At 44.1% G+C, this 19,709-nt stretch overlaps 1 protein-coding gene across 1 annotated transcript; it reads left to right on the top strand.

Moving 5' to 3' along the window:
- The first annotated feature begins 3,385 nt into the window (after positions 1-3,385).
- LOC101070961 (fibronectin type III domain-containing protein 5-like) lies at positions 3,386-19,409 on the top strand. The gene is made up of 7 exons (XM_003962319.3): positions 3,386-3,542; positions 11,138-11,253; positions 12,056-12,254; positions 17,603-17,692; positions 17,781-17,908; positions 18,021-18,294; positions 19,363-19,409. Exons 1-7 carry the CDS (start codon positions 3,485-3,487, stop codon positions 19,407-19,409), a joined length of 912 nt encoding a protein of 303 aa, XP_003962368.3. The 5' UTR covers positions 3,386-3,484.
- The last annotated feature ends 300 nt before the right edge of the window (positions 19,410-19,709 follow it).

Genomic DNA, 19,709 nt, shown 5'->3' with positions numbered 1-19,709 from the left:
GATTAATAGACAATAGGCTGTATTATTATTATTATTATTACCCCCAGCTGTATTATTAACAAATTACTAAAACATAATTATATAAATTGTAGTTCACTTGAAATTTTGCAACTAAAGGATCAAAGCAAATAAAAGACTTTAAATCTTTGATCAAGTTGAATGCATTACATATTGACAGTTCAAAGTTTATATTCACCTTTGTTTTGTTTTGTTTATTTAAATTTTTTCTTGACTGATCTTTTCCTTGCAGGATAGAGGGGAAGGTGCCGGTGCATATTCCAGGGCTTTACAACATTCTTTTGTATACTGTTGGGAGATAAATATATGGATAGACACATAAATGTGCGTATATACACTCACCAACCACTTTATTAGGTATCATTTCAATAACGTGTTAATGCAGCTAGCATCTCTGAAGGACCTACATGCTGAAGAAGATGGGCTACAGCAGCAGAAGACCACAGCTGGTTCCTCTTCTGTCAGCTAAGAACAGGACAGTAATGCACCATGTCACAAAGCTCAGATCCTCATAAATATAGTTTTTGGAACATGAAATTACCAATTATCTTATACCTTGAACTGCTTCTATATTGGTTCTACTGGACTTCAGTGCTGCTATTGATAAATTTGATCATTGCATCTTTGAACATTGGAGCATTTTTTGATATGTTTGATTTTGATAGACTGATAATGTCCTTTGAATTAGAGGAACAAGACTAGATCATAGGTCATATTGATCAAATAGGTACCAGTTCGCTGATGATGTTTCCTTTTCATACAGAAGGGTTCTAAAGTTCCACAAGGTACTGTACCTGGACCAGTTCTGTACAATTTGTACACGCTTCCCTTAGGAAACATTATTCGGCAGCGTAGAACAAATTTTCATTGCAATGACGATGACACTGATCTTCATGTATCTATGAAACCAGAGATCATGGAGCAGTGAGTAAAACTCCAGGCTTGTCTTAACATCATAAAGTCTTGGATGAGCTCAAATTTCTTTTGATTTTGGACAAAACCAAAATCATTGTATTTGGTACTAAACGTCACATTTCACCATTGGCTGAGATGTCATCCCCCGCATTGTAGAGCAGCCCATCAAAGTCTAGGAAGGCAGTACGACTCAAGCCTCTCAGACAAGGACATGGGAAAGGCCATCTTTAGCAGCTCTCAGAGGGCCTGGCCATGATTGACTCAAGCATGTTGCCAGAAAAGTGAAGCTGTGTGAAGTTACCTCAAAAGCCATCAGTAGACCAACTCATTCATCTGTAAATTGCTGGGACTGAAAGATGCCTGTTACCAGCAAGTCTTTATGGTAAACACTCTCCGGCTTCTTTTAAAGTGTATCCTAACAGAATTCAGGCAGGAGGAGGTGAGGCTAGCAATGGAGCTGTAGGACTGCATAGACAACATTGTGAGAGACATGGGTGCCTTGTGACAGGAAGGAAGTGGAGGGCAGAAGAGGAAGTGAAGAAAGTAGTGGGAAGGTGGCAGTGCCAGGAGGTTGTCAGCAGAGTCCCGCCGTTGGATAGGGTAACCTGTCCATCCTGTGGTCCAGAGCCAGTGAGAAGTTAAAGAAGGATCTTATCATGTCAGGATACTAAGATGACTGATGAAGGTTACAGGGTAAAGGAGGTGGCACAAGGGCATCAATGAGTCGGCTAGTGAGCTGGGCACATTGGAAGCCACCACAGGCCCAACTCAGTATTGTAATCAGGGCAACCTATGACACCTTACCCTCCTCATGGAATAGAGCATAGAGCAGGCCTGCAACCTCTGTGGAGCCATCAAGTCTTCCCTCCGACACAGTCTGGCACAGCATATTTGTCTCTGGCACTATTTACCTGTTTAAGCTGTATTAAACTGATAAAGTGGGGAGCAAGAGAGTGCAAAAAAATGTTTTATAAAAATTACTTTTAATTATGATAATTTCTACCCTTGAATGTGGAAGTGTGTTTAATTCATTTTTAGTTGAAATAAATGATACTTAATCAGAGCTGCGCATTTGTCTGTCGCTGCAGAGCTCATTAATTTTATACAATTAAAATAAATAAGTGAATGTCAACAGGATTCTAGAGCTTACCCTCTTGGTCAAACAGATCTATGGAAATGTAAAACCACAAAAAAAAAAGTTTGATCTATGATTATTTCATTACATTTGTCAAAGGTCACGCTGTAAAACTGCCTCAGCGACGGCAGTTTGGGACCGTTGTTAATTACACTTGAGGAAAAATTAGTTCCAAGCAATACAGTTTTGAAGGTCTTTGAAAGCAGGCTGTATTTGAGGAGTCGAAGTGGCACATTTTATTCATAGTTTTTAACTGGGGCAGCAGAAATGTGAAAAACCCGACCTCGGCGGCAGGAACAGCCATGCTAAATGTTTGTGAGGAAGGTTTGGAGTGTAAGTTCTTGGCATTCATTGTTCCTCTTTCAATACAAATGCTGGAAGATTCTTTCCTTCGGGTAAAAATCAGCCTCATCAAGGCCAGAGAATGCCTTCACATTTGCAAATATGTAATTGACGTTGTTTCACTGATTTCTGAGTGCTCTTTTACCTGTAGGACTTTGACACTAAGATGTATTTTCTATGTAGATGGTGGATAGATGATATTTTGTCCTTCCCTCTCTATCACATGGACCCATGTTGATACAGGGGTAAGTAGAGGAGAAGTAGAGGGGGAGAAGTAGAGGGGGGAGAGACCAAGCAGTTCTCTAAAGCATGCCAGAGGCGGCAGGTTGGATTGACGTTAACTGCTGGGTGACGCATCAGGGGACAGAGCTGGCTCTTGGATCGACAACAAACCAACCCCGAATGACTTCACCACCACAGCAGCTGGTACAGTATGCAGACTTTGCACGCACAGGCGGTAAAGTCGCAACATATCCTGGGAAAGTGGCTAGAAGCTGAGCATTGTCCTTTAATTGTCTTGTCTTGCGTGGGCCACTTTGTTCATCTTAGTGGGCTGCAAATGGGCAGCACAGCCGGAGGATGAGACGGAGCAATTCCATCAGAGGAAACATAATTTTTATGGTCAAAAGTAGATGAATCGGGTATTTCTATTTGGTCCTCCTTTAATTTGTGTTTTGACATCTGATGATTGATTTTTAAAGCATTAGAGACTCTGTCTCACTCTCTCTCTCTCACTGACTGTCAAGACTTAGGGAGTCAGTAGCAGACAGGGAAAGTCTTATATTCAAAGCCAGCACGTTTCACTCTGCAGCAGCAGGAAGCCTCCACAGCACCGTCAGCAGAAGGATCCGGGAGCTCCGGAGCTCCAGCGTGTCGTTACGCCCGTTTTGGCGGCTGGGTTTCGGCACATCGGGGGCTTGGAGGGTGTTGAATGAGCTGGAGCCGTCACCGTTCCCCAATTTTGCAAGTCGCGACGATACGCACGGACCGAATGCCGAGCTGCACACCACGGCGCACCAGTTAACACCCCCGGTCGGAGTAGATGGGACCGCACGTCGTCCGAGCGTTCGAACGATGGAGAGATTTTCGCTGCTCGTCCTCGGTTGTTTCTGCGTCTACGGAGTCACAGCGGGTAAGTTTGCATTCGTGCAATTAGGGGGAGACGCATCCATCAATAGTAGATGAGGAGGTGAGCGGCTGATCCGGCTGTAGGGTGAACAGGAGCGAAGCAGGTGTGTGGAGCACAGCTTTGTGTTGGTTTTAGGCATGAATTGATGGGAGACGTTACGTAGTCTGATGTTCTTGTTGGCGGCTGAGTGTGTGTGTGTGTGTGTGTGTGGTGTGTGTGTGTGTGTGTGTGTGTGTGTGTGTGGTGTGTGTGTGTGTGCAGATGAACACGGGAGCCTGGTGTATTTGAGCAAGACTTGTCTTTGCATTGATGGAGCAACGGCTACATTGTTCTCGCGTGTTCCTCTGTGTAAAACGTGTGACTAATTGACCTTTGAATCTCATTCCCTACAGGTAAACGCACATATCCAAGGTGACTGTAACACAGTCAGCACAACACCTGTGTGCTCCTCATCATCTTCCAAATATGATTTATCCATCCCATTCCTGCTGGAAACAGGATTTCTGAGGAATGGCGCCCATTCACATCACAGATGCCTGATTTCTGTGCTGAATAACAATATACAGTATATCCTTCTATACCTATAGGACCTACAATACCAACTCTAGCATGCACACCCACTCGCACAGCACGCTTCGCCCCTGACACACTCCTTCCATTAAAATGCACCTCTGCTTTGCTTGGCATCCTCCCACTCCTCAACCTTTTCACTGATGAGGGACCTCTCTCTCTCTCTCTCTGTCTCTCTCTCTCTTCCTCCTCTCTCCCGCTCTCTCTCTCTCACACACACATCATGGTCCCTCATAACACACATTCAACTGCACATTAACATCTTTAATAATTCTCTCAGCTAAAATTAAAATCTCGGGCCTTTTATGAAGCACCCATGCAGCTGATTGCTTAATAAGACAGAAAGATATAGAGTAATTAAACCAAAGATTACGATGTGATGACATCAGCTTCTTTAGTAATTTATGTAAAACGTTTTTTTTAAAACTTAGATACAGTATAAACCTGCATGATTTGTGGAAATTGAACTAATCAGTTGCCCGTTTTATATAAATCACTTTAATATGTTAAATACAAAGAAGAGCATCTCTCTTTCCAGCAATTATAATATAATCTATAATTTAGTTAGTTAAATATTAAATACAGTTGAAGCACCTTGCTTTGGTTTTCACCCTATAGATGCATCACTGAAGTGTCACCATAAGCCCAAGACATTCTGGATTATTTTACACTCTGAAATATGCTTCTTATAGATGCCAGAACTGTAATTCAGTGAGGCACGCTGGGGCTACTACAGAGGCAGAAGTTTAAAGTGTTTGTTTTGGCATCCACACAATTCTTTCCGTTGTCTGCCAGTTCATTTTAAGATGCTGCCAAACACCTGCACTGTAAAAAAAAAAAAAAAAAAAAACTGGGCCAAATCGATGTCCACACGGGCGGGTGTCTCCAACATTGTAAAATCAATGTTCTGGTGAAGTCTTTACTATGTCTTGTGTAAATGACCACTCAAAGTGGTCAGTTGATCTCATGTTTCCATTTAAAATGTAAACCAGCACTCAAACATCCATCTGAATGATGTCATTAATAACAGCAGGCAATTCCCCAGTAGGCCTAAGAGGTTTGAGCTTGGAGAAGGGAATATTAACATAAAGAAAATCAATGAATTGACCCATACAGTCAATCAATCAATCAATCTTTATTTATATAGCGTCTTATACAATCAAAATTGTTTCAAGGCGCTTTCCAGAATCCCAGGGCCTGACCCCAGACAAGCAACAGTGGCAAGGAAAAACTCCCCTTTAACAGGAAGAAACCTTGAGCAGGACCAGGCTCATGTAGGGGGACCCTCCTGCTGATGGCCGGCTGGGTAAAGAGAGAGGAGAGGAGGGAGGACAGGTAGAGGATAGGATAGGTAGGAGAGGAGAGGAGAGGAGAGGGGTAGAGGAGAGGAGAAGTAGAGTGCAGGGGAGGTAGAGGAGAGGAGAAGGCGAAGGAGGAGGAGGGGAAAGAGGAGAGGAAAGGAGAGGAGAGGAAAAGGAGAAGGAGGGGAGAGGAGAGGAGAGGAGAGGAGGAGGAGAGGAGAGGAGAGGAGAGGAGAGGCACAGAGCACAGAAACACACACAAAAAATATGATATACAATCACTTCAGCGGGGCCGGAGGTCATTATGCAGCTCCGAGGGTGACGATACCTGTAAATAAATAGAAGGGGGGGGGGGGGGGGGAGAAGCAGAAAAACTACACAAGAATCAGCATAACTAGTCTGCTTGATGAGGAGAGGAAAGGAGAGGAAACCATGACCCAGTGGAGTGACAGAGGCCTGTCAGGTGATCATGTTTCCGGACCCCGGCAGCCTTGGCCTATAACAGCATAGCTAAGATGTGACCTAACGATTAGACGACCCCCCTAAGTATGATAGTTTGTCTGTCTATGATAGTAACTGGAACTACTGAATTAGTAACAATAAGCTTTTTCAAAGAGGAAGGTTTTGAGTCTGATCTTAAAAGTAGCGATGGAGTCAGCCTCCCGTACCTGGACAGGGAGATGGTTCCATAGCAGGGGGGCCTGGTAGCTAAATGCCCGGCCCCCCATTCTACTCCTGGAAACTCTGGGAACCACAAGTAGACCAGCATTCTCAGAGCGGAGCGGTCTATTGGGCTGGTAAGGTATCACTAGCTCCTCCAGGTAGGGTGGAGCTAGGCCTCTGAGGACCTTGTAGGTCAAAAGAAGGGGTTTTAAAAATTATTCTAAATTTAACGGGCAGCCAATGAAGCGACGCCAGTACAGGAGTAATGTGATCTCTTTTGTCAATACCTGTCAGAACTCTAATTTAAAAAAATAAATAAATCAATTTTATGTACAAAATGATCAGGATGTGCTTTCCCTTATCTTGAGTTCTTCCCTTTAGTCCACCACTGTTGTCAGAGTTAGAATTCAACCAAACAAATGAAATCTCTTTGGATGGGAAACGGCAGCTTCCTCAACCTGTTTTGCCACAAACGGCATTTGATCGGCATTGTAGAAGTGAGATTTTTTTAAAGGCAGGATACTGCTAAAGAACAAAGACAATTAAAAGTAAATCCCAGATAATAACATCAAAGATTGTTTTGCATGCTTGGATTTTCTTATTTTGTTTCCCCTTAGGCAGCACTTTTCTCCTTTGAATAATGTTTCATCAGACTTTTAGAGAGTTTTGGATCTGGAATGACCCCAAAAATGTCAGTAACCAGTAAAACCATTTAACAAAATCCCATCCTCCCTTTAAAATCACTGCTGATTTAAAGCTCCTCTATCTTTTTTCTTTCATTTATTTACTGTCACATGTGTATCTGAGCAGCAGCACTGCTCTGCTGCTCAGATACCACCTAATGTCACCTCTCTGCCTTTTCGCCATTTCAAATTGCTTCTTTGAGTTTCTCAATGAAGAAAAAGCACAGACAGAACAAAGCTAAAGCGTTCCGTTCTCCTGGCAACACTACTCTCCCGGAGCTCCACAAAAATGTGTTGATTTCACTTTGCATTCAAGGCTCGCATTCAGTGATATTAGCTTCGATTCTGAGCAGAACTACAAAGATTGCTATAATAAAACATTATAGAGGACGGATGAATAAATGTGTGCAGGTAGACGTCTGAGGTGCTGTTTGAAAAAATAAATCAGTACCAGAGATGCCAAAGCATTTTTGCTTCATTCAGCAGCACAGATTCATTTGTTTACATGCAAGTGTGGGTTTTCAGCTGTCAAAAAGGCGAACGTGGGTGATGCCATTCTTCGAGAGCGGCTGCTGGTGTTGGCTCGTCTGGAATTCAAATATTGTTGATGTTGACAGTGTTGTGGAATGCTATAAAAAAACGCACATTGACACCAGCTACATAGATGACAGGAATGTAAAACAGGAGTCGGGTCAAGGTTAGCCATCCGAGGCATTAAAACGGTGTTTAGATTCTTGAAAAGCTGAGGGAGTCGCAGAGAAACACAGAATGCTTGATATGTTTATACGTGTAAAACAAATAAATCTCAGAATAGGGAGGCAGCCCAGTGGTGCAGTGGTTAGTGCTGTTGCCTCCCAGCAAGGTTTGGGACGGAGGTTGGCATTTCTGTGTGGAGTTCATGCTCTCCCCTTTGCTTGATCACTGTTCTCAGTCTCACAGTACCCCTGCCCCCACCAAATGCACACACACCACATGCATAGTCCGGCTACCAGGTTAGAGGGTGGGCCACTTCTCTGGTCGTGCACGCACGCGCGTCGTTCACTCGCGTTCGTGATGATGGGCAAATTAGAATGTTCATTCAACCAAGACAAAACCCACACAGGTGCATGCAGATTGTTGCTGGAATCAAATCCAGAACCTTGTTGCTATGTGGGGGTGACCATGCCAGCGAATACATCACCACGTTGTGGTTCAGACATTTAGCATCGTCATGCTCTAAAATGACATTTTCATTTCCATTTAATTACATTGTATATATAATAACACGAGTTATTGTCACTCTTGTTCTGTTATCTATAGGAATAAAGTGCCAGAAGCTGCATAATTGGAATATGCCACCTTCTTTATAGCGGTGGATACTGAGAATGGACTGAATGAGGTGGGGTGATTTTAAGGGGGCAGCAAAAACTAAAACTGCTGTGCGTGGAGATAAGTGTTTAATACCCAGTAGTGCTGTTGTGAGTCACCTAACACAATGCTTCCAATATGGGAAGAGACACAGCAAGTCATATTCATGTCCGCCACCAGTGTCTGACATGCACTATTTTACAAGCTGTCGTGGGCTCCAGAGGAGAGGTTGCATTTCACTTTTTCACTTGCTTTTAATGATCGTTTGTGAAATTAAAGAATTAAATTTGCATTGCCCCGTCCCTCTGTCTTGTTTTGAAGCAGAATTATGTATGAGATGAAAGCATGAGCTGGCCGGCTTCTCCAATATACAGCCTAATTCATTCTTCTATTGACTTTTGATTTAGCAAGCTTACACTCTTGGTGTGCACAACGCTAAATTGATCCTTAAACAAGGTCTTTTGACATTTAATTAGGGTAAAATATGTCTGTACACCCCAGCAAAACTGTCCAGCTGGGGTGAGATAATTCACTTCCTGTGTGTTCAGAGCTCATTTTTCTGCAGTGGTGTAAAAGACCCTTGGGTGTGATTATGTGATGCCTCTGTTGTACACAGAAAAACATGCAGAAAGAAAAGAAAAAGCGGCCTCTCTGAAACACACGTGAGCACACTACGAGTGTTCAATACTTAATTCTGAACCCTTCCGGGGCAGATCTGGACATCCAGGCTATCACTTTTGCATCCACCGCCATCTTCCTGCTCTGAAGAACACGTCTGCCTCAGTTCTAACTCCCTCAAAGCTGGATTTACTGTGTTGCTAAAAGTTTTCAGCGTTCCACTTTCACATAATTTCTAGAGTCAAAACATCTACTAAAAGATGTGATGCCGCAGGCTGCAAACTTCTCTGGTTTTGAATGGCTGGAGGAGGTTGTGGGTGTCCTGATCCTGTCTCTTTTAGAGTTTGGAGCGACGGTAAGCCTTTTATTTAGCGATGACAGGCTTCATGCACCATGGTGTGTGTGTGTGTGCGTGTGTGTGTGTCTGCATGTGTGTGTGTTCAAGACTTCTTGCATGTTCCTGCTCTTCCCCTTCTACTCCCCTTGACTGCACACAGAGACACGCACACGCACACACACACACACACACACACCACACACACACACACACACACCACACAAAACACAGTGTGTTCTGTAATGAATGAGGATATTAGGGAGCTGTCACGTTTCCTGATCCTCAACCTGAGAAGCAACTCTCTGTCACTCTTCACACCAGGGACATGCGTCATGGCTCAAAGTCACCCCTCACCTCTCAGGGTGGTTTCCACCGGGGCGGGAGCGAGTTGATGAAGACATCTGTCTGCTGTTTAATGAGTGCTATCTCTTACGCACACGTCTGTAGGCCAACGGCGCCAACTACAGCACGGGGATGAATGAGCAAAAACTCCGGGGCACGGAACTCTGGGGATTAACTCGGACTGGAAGGAGTCACTACCTGTCAGCCATCTGCAACGGTGCATTTTGTCATTAATCTTGACATTTACGGAGGATTTAAGTGACTTTAAACGCAACAATGGATGAACTCCAAAGGCTGGAGACAAGAGAGCGCCGACACTCTGGTTTCCATTATCCAGCACGCGGATCAAAGTGCCATTAATTGATAGGGGCCACTCGCTCTAAGATCATATATTCATGTTAAAAGTGTTTACTGGTCAAACATTTCCATTGGAAAAGATGATTCGGTTTGAACTACGCTACTGCATGTCCTGAAATATGCAAAACATGCATACATAAAAAAAAAGTAAGCACAAAATGAACGGCTCATGTCACAGAGATTTAAATAGAAGTCAGAGGTTTGCTCGGCAAACAGGGTTTTATTTGCAAATGCTGCAGCCCCCTCTGCATAACACGTAAGTGCTTCTGGGGCATCTGAGGAGCAGCGAACAAACACCCATGGTAAGCGAAAAAAACAAGCAATTTCAGACGCGTGAGAGTCCAATGATGAAGAGAGGCCGCAGGTCTCCGTCCTGTCGTCTGCCGTTAGCCCGCTCGTTCTTCAAAACGTCAGCCGCAACCGGCTGGAAATATTACGCAGGGCCCTTTTCTCCGAATACGGCGCGCTCCAGCGAGCCAGCGTGTGCACAAGCGCCTCAGCAGCCGATCATCCTGTAATTACCGACTGCGTGATTTGTACAGTCCGTCAAAGGCAAGCGAGCGTTAATCTGGTCTGTAACTGACTGAGCGCGATCGCTGGAGCTTGAATTAGATTTATATCCCGCTGGGGAGAGAGGTCGCATCATCGACGGTCACCAGCATCCATCTTTCTCATATTGTGATTATCAGTTACTCCTAAAAGCCCTTAGGAGTAATCCTTAGGAGGATTGTGCCTGAACAGAGTCCAGCGTTCTTTAAAATAACACTATACTTACACGATACACTATATACTTAAACTCTAATTACTATAACATTCAGGATGGATCCTGGCTCGTTCTATGGCATCACCCAGCATAATGAACCACATCAGATGCAATCCTACGTCCTGGACATGGTCTGGTCTGTGCTGTTTGCACCAGTGGCTCTTTGTGTGGCAGAAAGGGTCATTAAAATGCAGCCCTCGAAGATAAGGAGCCGTTAATATTTAAAATAATGACTGTAAAAGGTTTGTTCATATTAAGAATGTCCACTAAAGGGGAAATCTTGAGCCCATAAAAACACAAAGGTGGTATTTTGCTGGTGCACTGCCAGCTCCTGCACTTTCAGTGCAGCTATGATATATTGCAACATTAATATAATCTTAATATCAGCCTAATCTAAACATAAACAAGAGGCCATGAGTAATGATATGCTTTAGTACTTATATAAATGATCCACTAATGAGTTGGGGATGCAAAAAAGTTGATTTCATGCAGAAGTGTGCTTCTGGTCCGTGCACGGAGGTAGACGGGGCTGGTATTTAGAATGGCAGACAGAAACGCCTCGTGCGCTTCAGACACTGTGGGTGATAAGAAGATTTTCTCCTTCCCTCTGTTTGCAGATAGCTTATCGCCTCCCGTCAATGTGACCATCACCGCGGTGAAAGCAAACTCTGCTGTGGTGACATGGGACATCCCTGAGGGAGACCCCGTCATCGGCTTTGCCATCACACAGCAGGTGAGCCGTACTTGTGCACGTGTTGCTTTTATTGGATTAATAATTCAGCAGTAATGCTAGCTGCCGCGCTGTCCTGGACGCTGCTGAACTGTCCTCTTTGACAGACTCTGACGGCCCTGTGAAAACGGGCACATTGTGCATGAACTCCTCCATTAATCCTGACACAAACATAAACTCACACGCATCTACAGTAATGGGAACACAAGCGTGCGTACACTCGTACGCGCTGTTGGACACCTTGTAATGTGTTCTGACAGTGTTACGTGATGCAGTGGTTTAATATCAGAATGCAGATCGTCGGCTCAGCTATACAGAACATATATGGTTTGAAATAGTTACAAAACGCAATAATCCAGTATCACCACCATTTCTTACTAAAAACATCAGTTTAAAAGACAGATAAACTCTATTATTTACTATTTTGACATTGTTTTTTGACTGCTTTATTCCTTTTTGGGGTCATAGGGAGGGTGCAGGGGCCCATCCCTTATGGGAAGGCATATGGGGGAAGGCAGGCAGACTCTGGGGGTTCGGTACCTTGCTCAAGGGTACCTCAGCAGTGCTCACTCTGCTACCAGAACACTTTCCTTGTTTGGTCCACTCAGGAGTTGAAACCAGGAACCCTCCTCAACCCAGTCCCCTGCAGACTGAGCTACCCCCACCCCTATCTGGACATTGTTATTACTCAATAACTGCCAGTAATATGGACGAGTGGTATCAAATGGTTTATTGTTCTTATATTTGTAATTCTAACCCAGCGGCCGCGACAATGACACTGATCCCATGTCGTCCCCCCCAACAGAAGAAAGACGTGCGCATGCTTCGATTCATCCAGGAAGTCAACACTACCACGCGATCCTGTGCATTATGGGACTTGGAGGAAGAGACAGACTATATCGTGCACGTCCAATCCATCAGCATGTCCGGGACAAGCCCGGTGAGCGAACCCCTGCGCTTCCGTACACCGAAGGAAGCCGAGACGCAGGCTTCTAAGAGCAAAGGTAATGCACAGCATGCAGGATGAATTCTACTTCCAGCACTATATCCAACAGAAGGCATGTGGGGCGCAGAGCCGACTTGGCTCTTCGACAATATCTTGACTGATTCTTTCTAAAGACTCAATAAAATCAATAGACAGACAAAGCGTGAAATGAAATTTCACAATGAAGCGCTTCTACAGGCTCGCAACTGCTGACCACCACTCGAGAATAAAATCGGTGTGTGTGTGTGTGTGTAGGGGGGGGTGTTGCACACTTCACGGTGCGTTAGTGTGCCTCACCCTGCATGCATCTGGGACAACCTGCCAGTAAACCAGAATGATAAAAGGCATTTATCGCACGGACAGGAGGCGCTCTGTCCCTGTGGCAAATCAATGTGCTTCTGGCTGAAAACCTGCTGCATCTAGTCTCCCTCACATTTACACTCATCTCTCATGTGAGCTCCAGTAATACTTTAATACTTCTAAGGTTGTGTTGCCAGAAGGAGTCTGAGCCGCTGTTATGGGAGCGAGCTAGGCACGCAGGAAAATACAAGCATTGTCGGGCAGTGCAGGACTTGTATATGATGCTACACTCATTTACAGATTTGTTCATGGCCTCAGATGTAACACTCATAGACCAGAGCGTCACCTGCCAGAAAGTAGACTTTCAAGTAAATGAAATGACCTGTTTAGATAGTCCCTCTTCATCATATCTTTGTCATGATGATGAGGGGCTATTTTGCTATCATTGGATAACAAAGTCCATTTTCCCGAGATAAAGACATTCTTACGATATCTTGGGATGATGATGTTGCTTTTGCTGTGATACCGAACTCATTATTCTAATATATTTGGACGAAACAGGTTGCGATAGTGACTTATTTCCTCAAGATAGCAGTGTTTTCACAATATCACAATCATGATCTCACAATAAAGCCTTGTTCTTTTGTTATATTGGAGTAGCAAAGTTCTTTTCCCCGTAATAACGACATATTATTTTCTTATCTTATGATAACAATGTCAGTCTTCTCTTGATTACAAGTTATTATTTTGTAATAAAAAGATAACAGTGTCAGTTTTCTTGTACTAATTTTCCTTACCTCAAATAACAGCTCAATTTTCTGATAATTTCCTCATTATTCCATTATCTCAGGATTAAAAAAGAATACATTTTGTCATAACAACGACTGTTTTTGTTCTCTCGGGATAGGGATCTACAATTATGGAAAGCTGTTGTACCTCGTTACATCAGCGTTACATCAGCCTCAAAAGTTCCATGATGCAGATTTAACTGCCGCATGTATTTTCTGTCTCATAAAAGTCAACATGTATATTTTCTCTTTGCAAAACAAATGACGAGTATTATTTCATCCCTCGAAGTGTGATTGTTCTCCTTGTAAAACTGGGATCCAACCAATAACCTTTGTGTTACTGGATAGACCCATCGACCACCTCAGCTACAGTTGAGGTGGTCGATGGGTCTGCTGGTGGAACTGCAGCGAGAGAGGCTGCAACAGTGGAGCAGAGCTCTGCTTTAACATTTCAGCATTTAACCCTTGTGTAATGTTCATATTGTTGTTACTCATCCAGCGTTTGTGGGTCTGATGGACCCGTTGCATTTTGTGGCTTTTAATGCCTCACAATCAAACACTTTTATGTTAAAATACTGAACAGATGTTTACCTTATCCCAATTACAAGCAGTATAAACAATATATATGGTTAATATTTGCCCTTTACCTTTGTTAGGTCACATTTATAACTTATTATTTAAAACATAATAAAGAAAATCAATTAAAAACAAGATATGAGTGGAAACCAATTTACAAGTGAAGCAAGGTTTTTCAAAACTACTGACTTTTATTTCTTTGAACTTGAAATTTAACCCATTCAGGTGCACAACAAAATGAGAGGTGATATATGTTCTTCACAGAAAATGAGCCAAAGTCAGTGAGTCTCAGTTTGAAAAATTAATTAATTTTATCATTTTTCTTCAATAAAAGGTGAAAAAACGGTCCCACAGACTCCGAACACACACAAGGGTTAAGACAACTAACAATGAACCAGTCTAAAAAAAACTTGTGGCCTCTTGACCAATAGAGATCTAGAGATGTTTGGAGAAAATATGAGGGGACTTTTTGTGTTTTAAATTTAGCCTGAGTTTGCATTGAAGCCAATCGATGCTTTAGCAGTCCAATCCCGAACAAGAGCATCCAGTATGTTTTTATTAACATCGTTTTAAGTCATCTGCGGTGGTTGCGGCTCCTGAGCGGCTGCTCCTCTCTTCCCACAGAAGACGATTGCTCTCACCTCAACACGCTGATTCACTGTACTAAAACCAGATTTTTTCTTTTTCAAATTTGCCAGACACTCAACACACGCTCACACTCTCCTGCACATCTGAGTCTAATCGCGATTCCGTCATGCAATCAAGAATGAGGGCAGCTTCTCAAGCATCGCTTATTTAATTATCCTAACAATGAGACCTGATGAAGCAGCGGACCTGCTGTTCCTCAGGCGACATTTCGAAGTACGGAAATATGCGCGCCCCTTCAAATGAGGGATGGTGATTGTCGCCATCATGTGATTTAGTTATGGTCTCATTAATGTGACGTTATTGTTTTTGCAGAAGGGTGATTAATTGACATGTGAGTATTTGTTTTTTCATTAACAGGAAAATAAACTTGTAAATGTTGAAAAGAGGCATATAAATTTGCCTTTCACGTGGCATAAATTCGCACGGACAGTCCTTAAATGCCAGTATTGAAAGAAGGGCGACGTCCTTCCTTCCGCTGCGCAGCCTTCCTAATCCTTCCTGTCATGCTGACCTACAGGTCTTCCCATCGTCTCGTTCAATGTTTCAGGGGGATCTGATGAGACACGTTGGGTGTCGAAGTTGTAAACGAGAGGTGCGAACAGTCAGAGAATAGAGGGAGGGATGGGAATAGACAAGAAAGAGAGAGGGAATCCAGGGAAGAACGGAAGCAGCCCGTAAATCTAGTACATCTCAAATGAGAACATGTGACTTTTTATCAGGAGATGATCCCACCTTTCAGAATTCAGTTTTTCCTAAATAAAATATGTCTGCAGCAGTTTCATTCAAATGGCGATGCGATGCTTTTGTGTATTGGCTCAATAGTAAGCTGATTTTAATACTGGGCGAGAGGGGTTGAACGATCGGTGGAATTGCTTATTGCTACAGGCTGCTGGAGCGTGGGGCTCCTGCCACTCTGGGCGCCCTCCAAATATCACCCACTGCATTTAATTAAAGGACAGACGAGATCTCTCTGCTGTGGAGAACCTTTGAACGTGTCCAGGCTCTCTGGTCTGCAGGCGTCATCAGGCGGAACGATGCTCTCTGATAAATCCCCACAACTCCAAAACTGCTGATGGTGTTTTATCGTTGCTGATGTGTGTTGATCACTTCTGCGTTGATCCCCTTTTATCTCCGCATCCCACTTGAGTATAAGGATCGCCGGTTGGCCTATAAGGAGCCTTCAATCACAGCACCCCCCCCCCCCCCCCCCCCCCCCCCCCCCCCCCCCCCTCCTGATCTTTTAACTGTAGAACACAGCAGAAATCAGACCAAGTCTCGATCAAACAAATCAGCACAGATGCATACGGATGGGTTGCGGGCTGATTAAAATTCTAATCTTTGCCTTTATTCGACATAACGGTAGCCAGATAAGTAGCCACATAAAGATGCTGAATAAAGATTTAGATCAGAGGAATACTGCATCAATGAAATATAAAAAAAAATCATTTGAAAAAAAGCTTCAGTAAGCTGAAGTACTTTGGATCTCTGAAAGTGCAAATGTGCGTGCCGTGTCAGACGACATCGGCGACCTGTGAATGGACGGAGTGTTGAGGCAGCCGTGGGTGCTCAGCAGCTCCGTGTCTGCAGAGGATAAACCGAAAAAGATAGGAGGGTGCAGAGAACTGCTGGCGAAAGGATGACTTTAAACCGTGTGGACAATACAGGAAAGTCCTGAACAAAAACCAAGGTAAATGGACTTTAGTCACGGCATGGCTGATATTTTCTTTCTTTAAAATTGTCCATCAGCCCTTAAATTTGACTAAGTAGGATATTACTGTATAGTTAAAACCATCAGTGATTAATTCTTGTTATCATGAGGGGTTTTTTTTGTTTGATTTTCTTCTTGGAAACAGATTGACTAAAAACTCAATAGTCACCCTGAGCTGAGTGGAGCGGAGCTCCACAGAGCCTCTGTGCAGACGGGAGAATGTTCAGAAGGTCAGCCCTCACAGCAGCACTACAGAGATGTCCTGAGTGATGTCCTGATCCACAGAGCTCAGGACCTCAGGCTGGGGTGAAGGTCAGCGCAGGAGTCCAGTCCATCATCTCTAGACAGCCTTGGAAATGGCCGTCCACTGATGATGTCATCAAACCTATCAGAGCCGGAGAACATCTGCAGAGAAAAATGGCAGAATGTCTTTGACCTTTAATAATGAAGATGGAAACAGTACCACTTGTAACTAATGTGCAACATCTGCTGTTATATAAAATTGTTGCTGTGTTGCCTGTTTCAGCTCAGCTGAGGCAGCATAATGTGCACATGCTTTTTACAAGGCAGCTCTGTCTTATTCGATAACGGCTCCGATCTTCCGCCAAGCTCTGTGTCAGTCTATTTTACCCAGGAAATGCTGTTCATATCGCAAAAACCCATTTTAACAGCAATAGCGCGTCACTCGGTGAGTTTCCTGCTCCTCGTGCTCCGAACGTCAGGTCAGGAAGGTCAACAGACATTAACTGTGAATCACTCTATTTCGACGTTACTGTCAACAAACTACAACATTTTGCGAAGCTTTTAGAGATAAAGATGAGCCAGGGTCCGGAGTTCAGACGCTTGAAAAAGGTGAAAGCATAAAAGAGCAAGGCTCCTACAATTTCACTTCATTATATCCCCGCTTGCTTCTTCTTTGGTCTTAAATCATTCACGATGGGCTTTAGCAATATGCACCGTGGTCGGAGGTCAGATTAAAATTCTAGTTTTCGACAATTCATCCACCCTCCTGCAGAGGAGAGAACATCCAGCTTGTAGGAAGGTCACGGGGCAAAATCCAGCACCTGGTTTATTACAGTGTGAGGACACATTAGGACACACTGCCATCTGCACCTGAAGGCAACATTTAAGGTGGTACATACAAAAACAGAGTTTGGAAGAAGCTTTGGCAAGATAAGAGCATATTTATAAGAGCCAATTACAGTAATTGTGATGATTGATGTTAAAAGAAGATCTGAGCTGACCTGAAGTGTTTTGGTTTTGTGTTATATTTCAATTACATTTCCATGAAAAGAACATTTAAGTAGTATAAGTGTATTTTGAACGACATTGTGTTGACTTCTTCAGACGAAGTGACAATGGAGGAAGTGGGCCAGACCACCCAGTTGAGGGCAGGGGAGCTCATCATCATCGTTGTGGTGCTCATTATGTGGGCAGGTGAGGACACATCAAGGAAAATGCACCAAAGTCCCATCGCAGGGAGGATTTCTGTGTCAAAGCAGTCTAACTCTGCCTCTCCTCACAGGCGTGATCGCTCTCTTTTGTCGCCAGTACGACATCATCAAAGACAACGAACCCAACAACAACAAGGACAAAGCCAAAAACTCTTCTGAGTGCAGTACACCTGAGCATCCGACAGGGGCCTGTTGCGCAGCAAGGTATAGTCAACCAATCGCAACACTGTATTCACGACACATGACCGCAGAAGCATTTCGGTGATGGCGTGGGGGTCATTTTTGGACCTCATACATTCTCCCTCTTGCAGATGCCCAAGAACAACAACAACAACAACAGCAGGATAACGTCTGTCAACGTCATCGAGGGTGTGATTGCCAGGATGGATCTTTGTGAACCCAAACTGTTCTCACAAGCGTCCAGGCCCATGTTTAGGTCCCACCTGTTTTATCAGGACGAGGGCCAGCGCTACGGCTCATCTCCAGGGGTCCGTCCCATCTTTCAGAGAGTCTGCAGCACTGTGGCGAAACTTCAGCGCGGCCGCCATGTGGGCCGCAGCTGCCACACACCGCCGCAGGCAGCAGGTATTAGGGCCGGATGGCTGCAGTGGCGGGGGATCTGTAGATAGGCTTCCTGTGAAAACTGACCCCAAACCCAGGGGTTTCCAGCTGCTGGGTCGCACCCGAACACGTGACAAAACTGTACATTCATCTCTTCTGCATATTCGCTTCACATGCAATTTTCTACACTTTTCGAGGAGAAACGCTTCATGATCAATTTCATCCATTTATACTTGAGGGCATCTGTAATCTGCGCGTAGATATAGACTGAGACAAGCCGAGCGGGTTTGTTCGATGACGATCAGGACAATCTCAGAAGCAATGATAATGGACGGCTTTGCTCGGATGAGGCTGGACTTCGTGGACATTTACAGGAGAAGGATTCTTTTCTGTGGAGTCGCTGAAGAGCTTGTCGGAGCCACTTTATTAGGTACCAGTTCAATTGTTTGCTAACACAAACAGCGAATCAGCCAATCACATCTTTAGATCAATGCATGGAGGCATGTAGACAAGGTCAAGACAACTTGCTGAAGTTCAAACTAGCAGCAGGATGGTGAAAAAAAGAGATGGTCTGTTTAGAGTAGTTCAGAACCTGCTGATCTGCTGGGATTTTCACCCTCAACCATCTCCAGATTTACAGAGAATGGTCCCAAAATCAGTTGTGTTGAGGAAAAGGGATGAGAGGAGACTGGGCAGACTGGTTCATGATGATAGAAAGGTAACAGCCACTCAAACAACCCCTGGTTCCAACCAAGGAGTGAAGAGCAGCATCTCTGAAGGAACAACATGCTGAAGCAGATGGGCTACAGCAGCAGAAGATGGTTCCCCTCCTGTCAGCCAAGAACAGGACAGCATAATTCAGGGTGGGGGGATTTTCTTGGTACATTTTGGGCCCCTCCGCACCAACTGAGCATTGTTTCAGCACCTCAGCCTACCTGAGTATCGTTCCTGAGCATCCTCCTCCCTTTATGACCACAGTGGACCATCTTCTGATGGCTGCTTCCAGGGGGATAATGAACCATGTCACAAAGCTCAGATCATCTCAAACTGGTTTCTGGAACATGACACAGTCACCAGATCTCTGTCCACTAGAGCACCACTGGGATGTGGTGGCCCAGGAGATTCCCATCGTGCCATGAAGAATTCAGGCAGTTCTGAAGGTCAAAGTGAGTCCAACCTTCTTTAAGCTGAACCTAATAAAGTGGCCGGTGAAGGTAGCTCAGCAATAACGGGAAATTCTTGGAGGCAGACCTGCCAGCATGCAATGAAAACACGAACAGAGCGCACATTTACTCCGTCTGAGGAAAAGAAATTTAAATTTAAAAAAAAATGTCAATGCTTTTGAAAAACTTTAACTCCACCCTGACTTTTATCCTCATGGCATGAACAGAAGGGCTTCTATCAAGACTTTATAAACCACAAAGCCAACATTTGTACTG

The sequence above is a fragment of the Takifugu rubripes genome, chromosome 2, assembly GCF_901000725.2.
Source record: "Takifugu rubripes chromosome 2, fTakRub1.2, whole genome shotgun sequence".
Classification (NCBI taxonomy): Eukaryota; Metazoa; Chordata; class Actinopteri; order Tetraodontiformes; family Tetraodontidae; genus Takifugu; species Takifugu rubripes.
The sequence above is the reverse complement of the archived record's forward strand: the minus strand, read 5'-3'. Positions and strand labels throughout refer to the sequence as shown.

Excerpts from the sequence above, each read along its gene's own strand:
- LOC101070961 (XM_003962319.3), top strand. The coding sequence starts at position 3,485 with ATGGAGAGATTTTCGCTGCTCGTCCTCGGTTGTTTCTGCGTCTACGGA. Across the intron at positions 12,255-17,602 it reads GCAGGCTTCTAAGAGCAAAG|ACGAAGTGACAATGGAGGAA; the intron begins GTAATGCACAGC and ends TGACTTCTTCAG. Across the intron at positions 17,909-18,020 it reads CGACAGGGGCCTGTTGCGCA|ATGCCCAAGAACAACAACAA; the intron begins GCAAGGTATAGT and ends TCCCTCTTGCAG.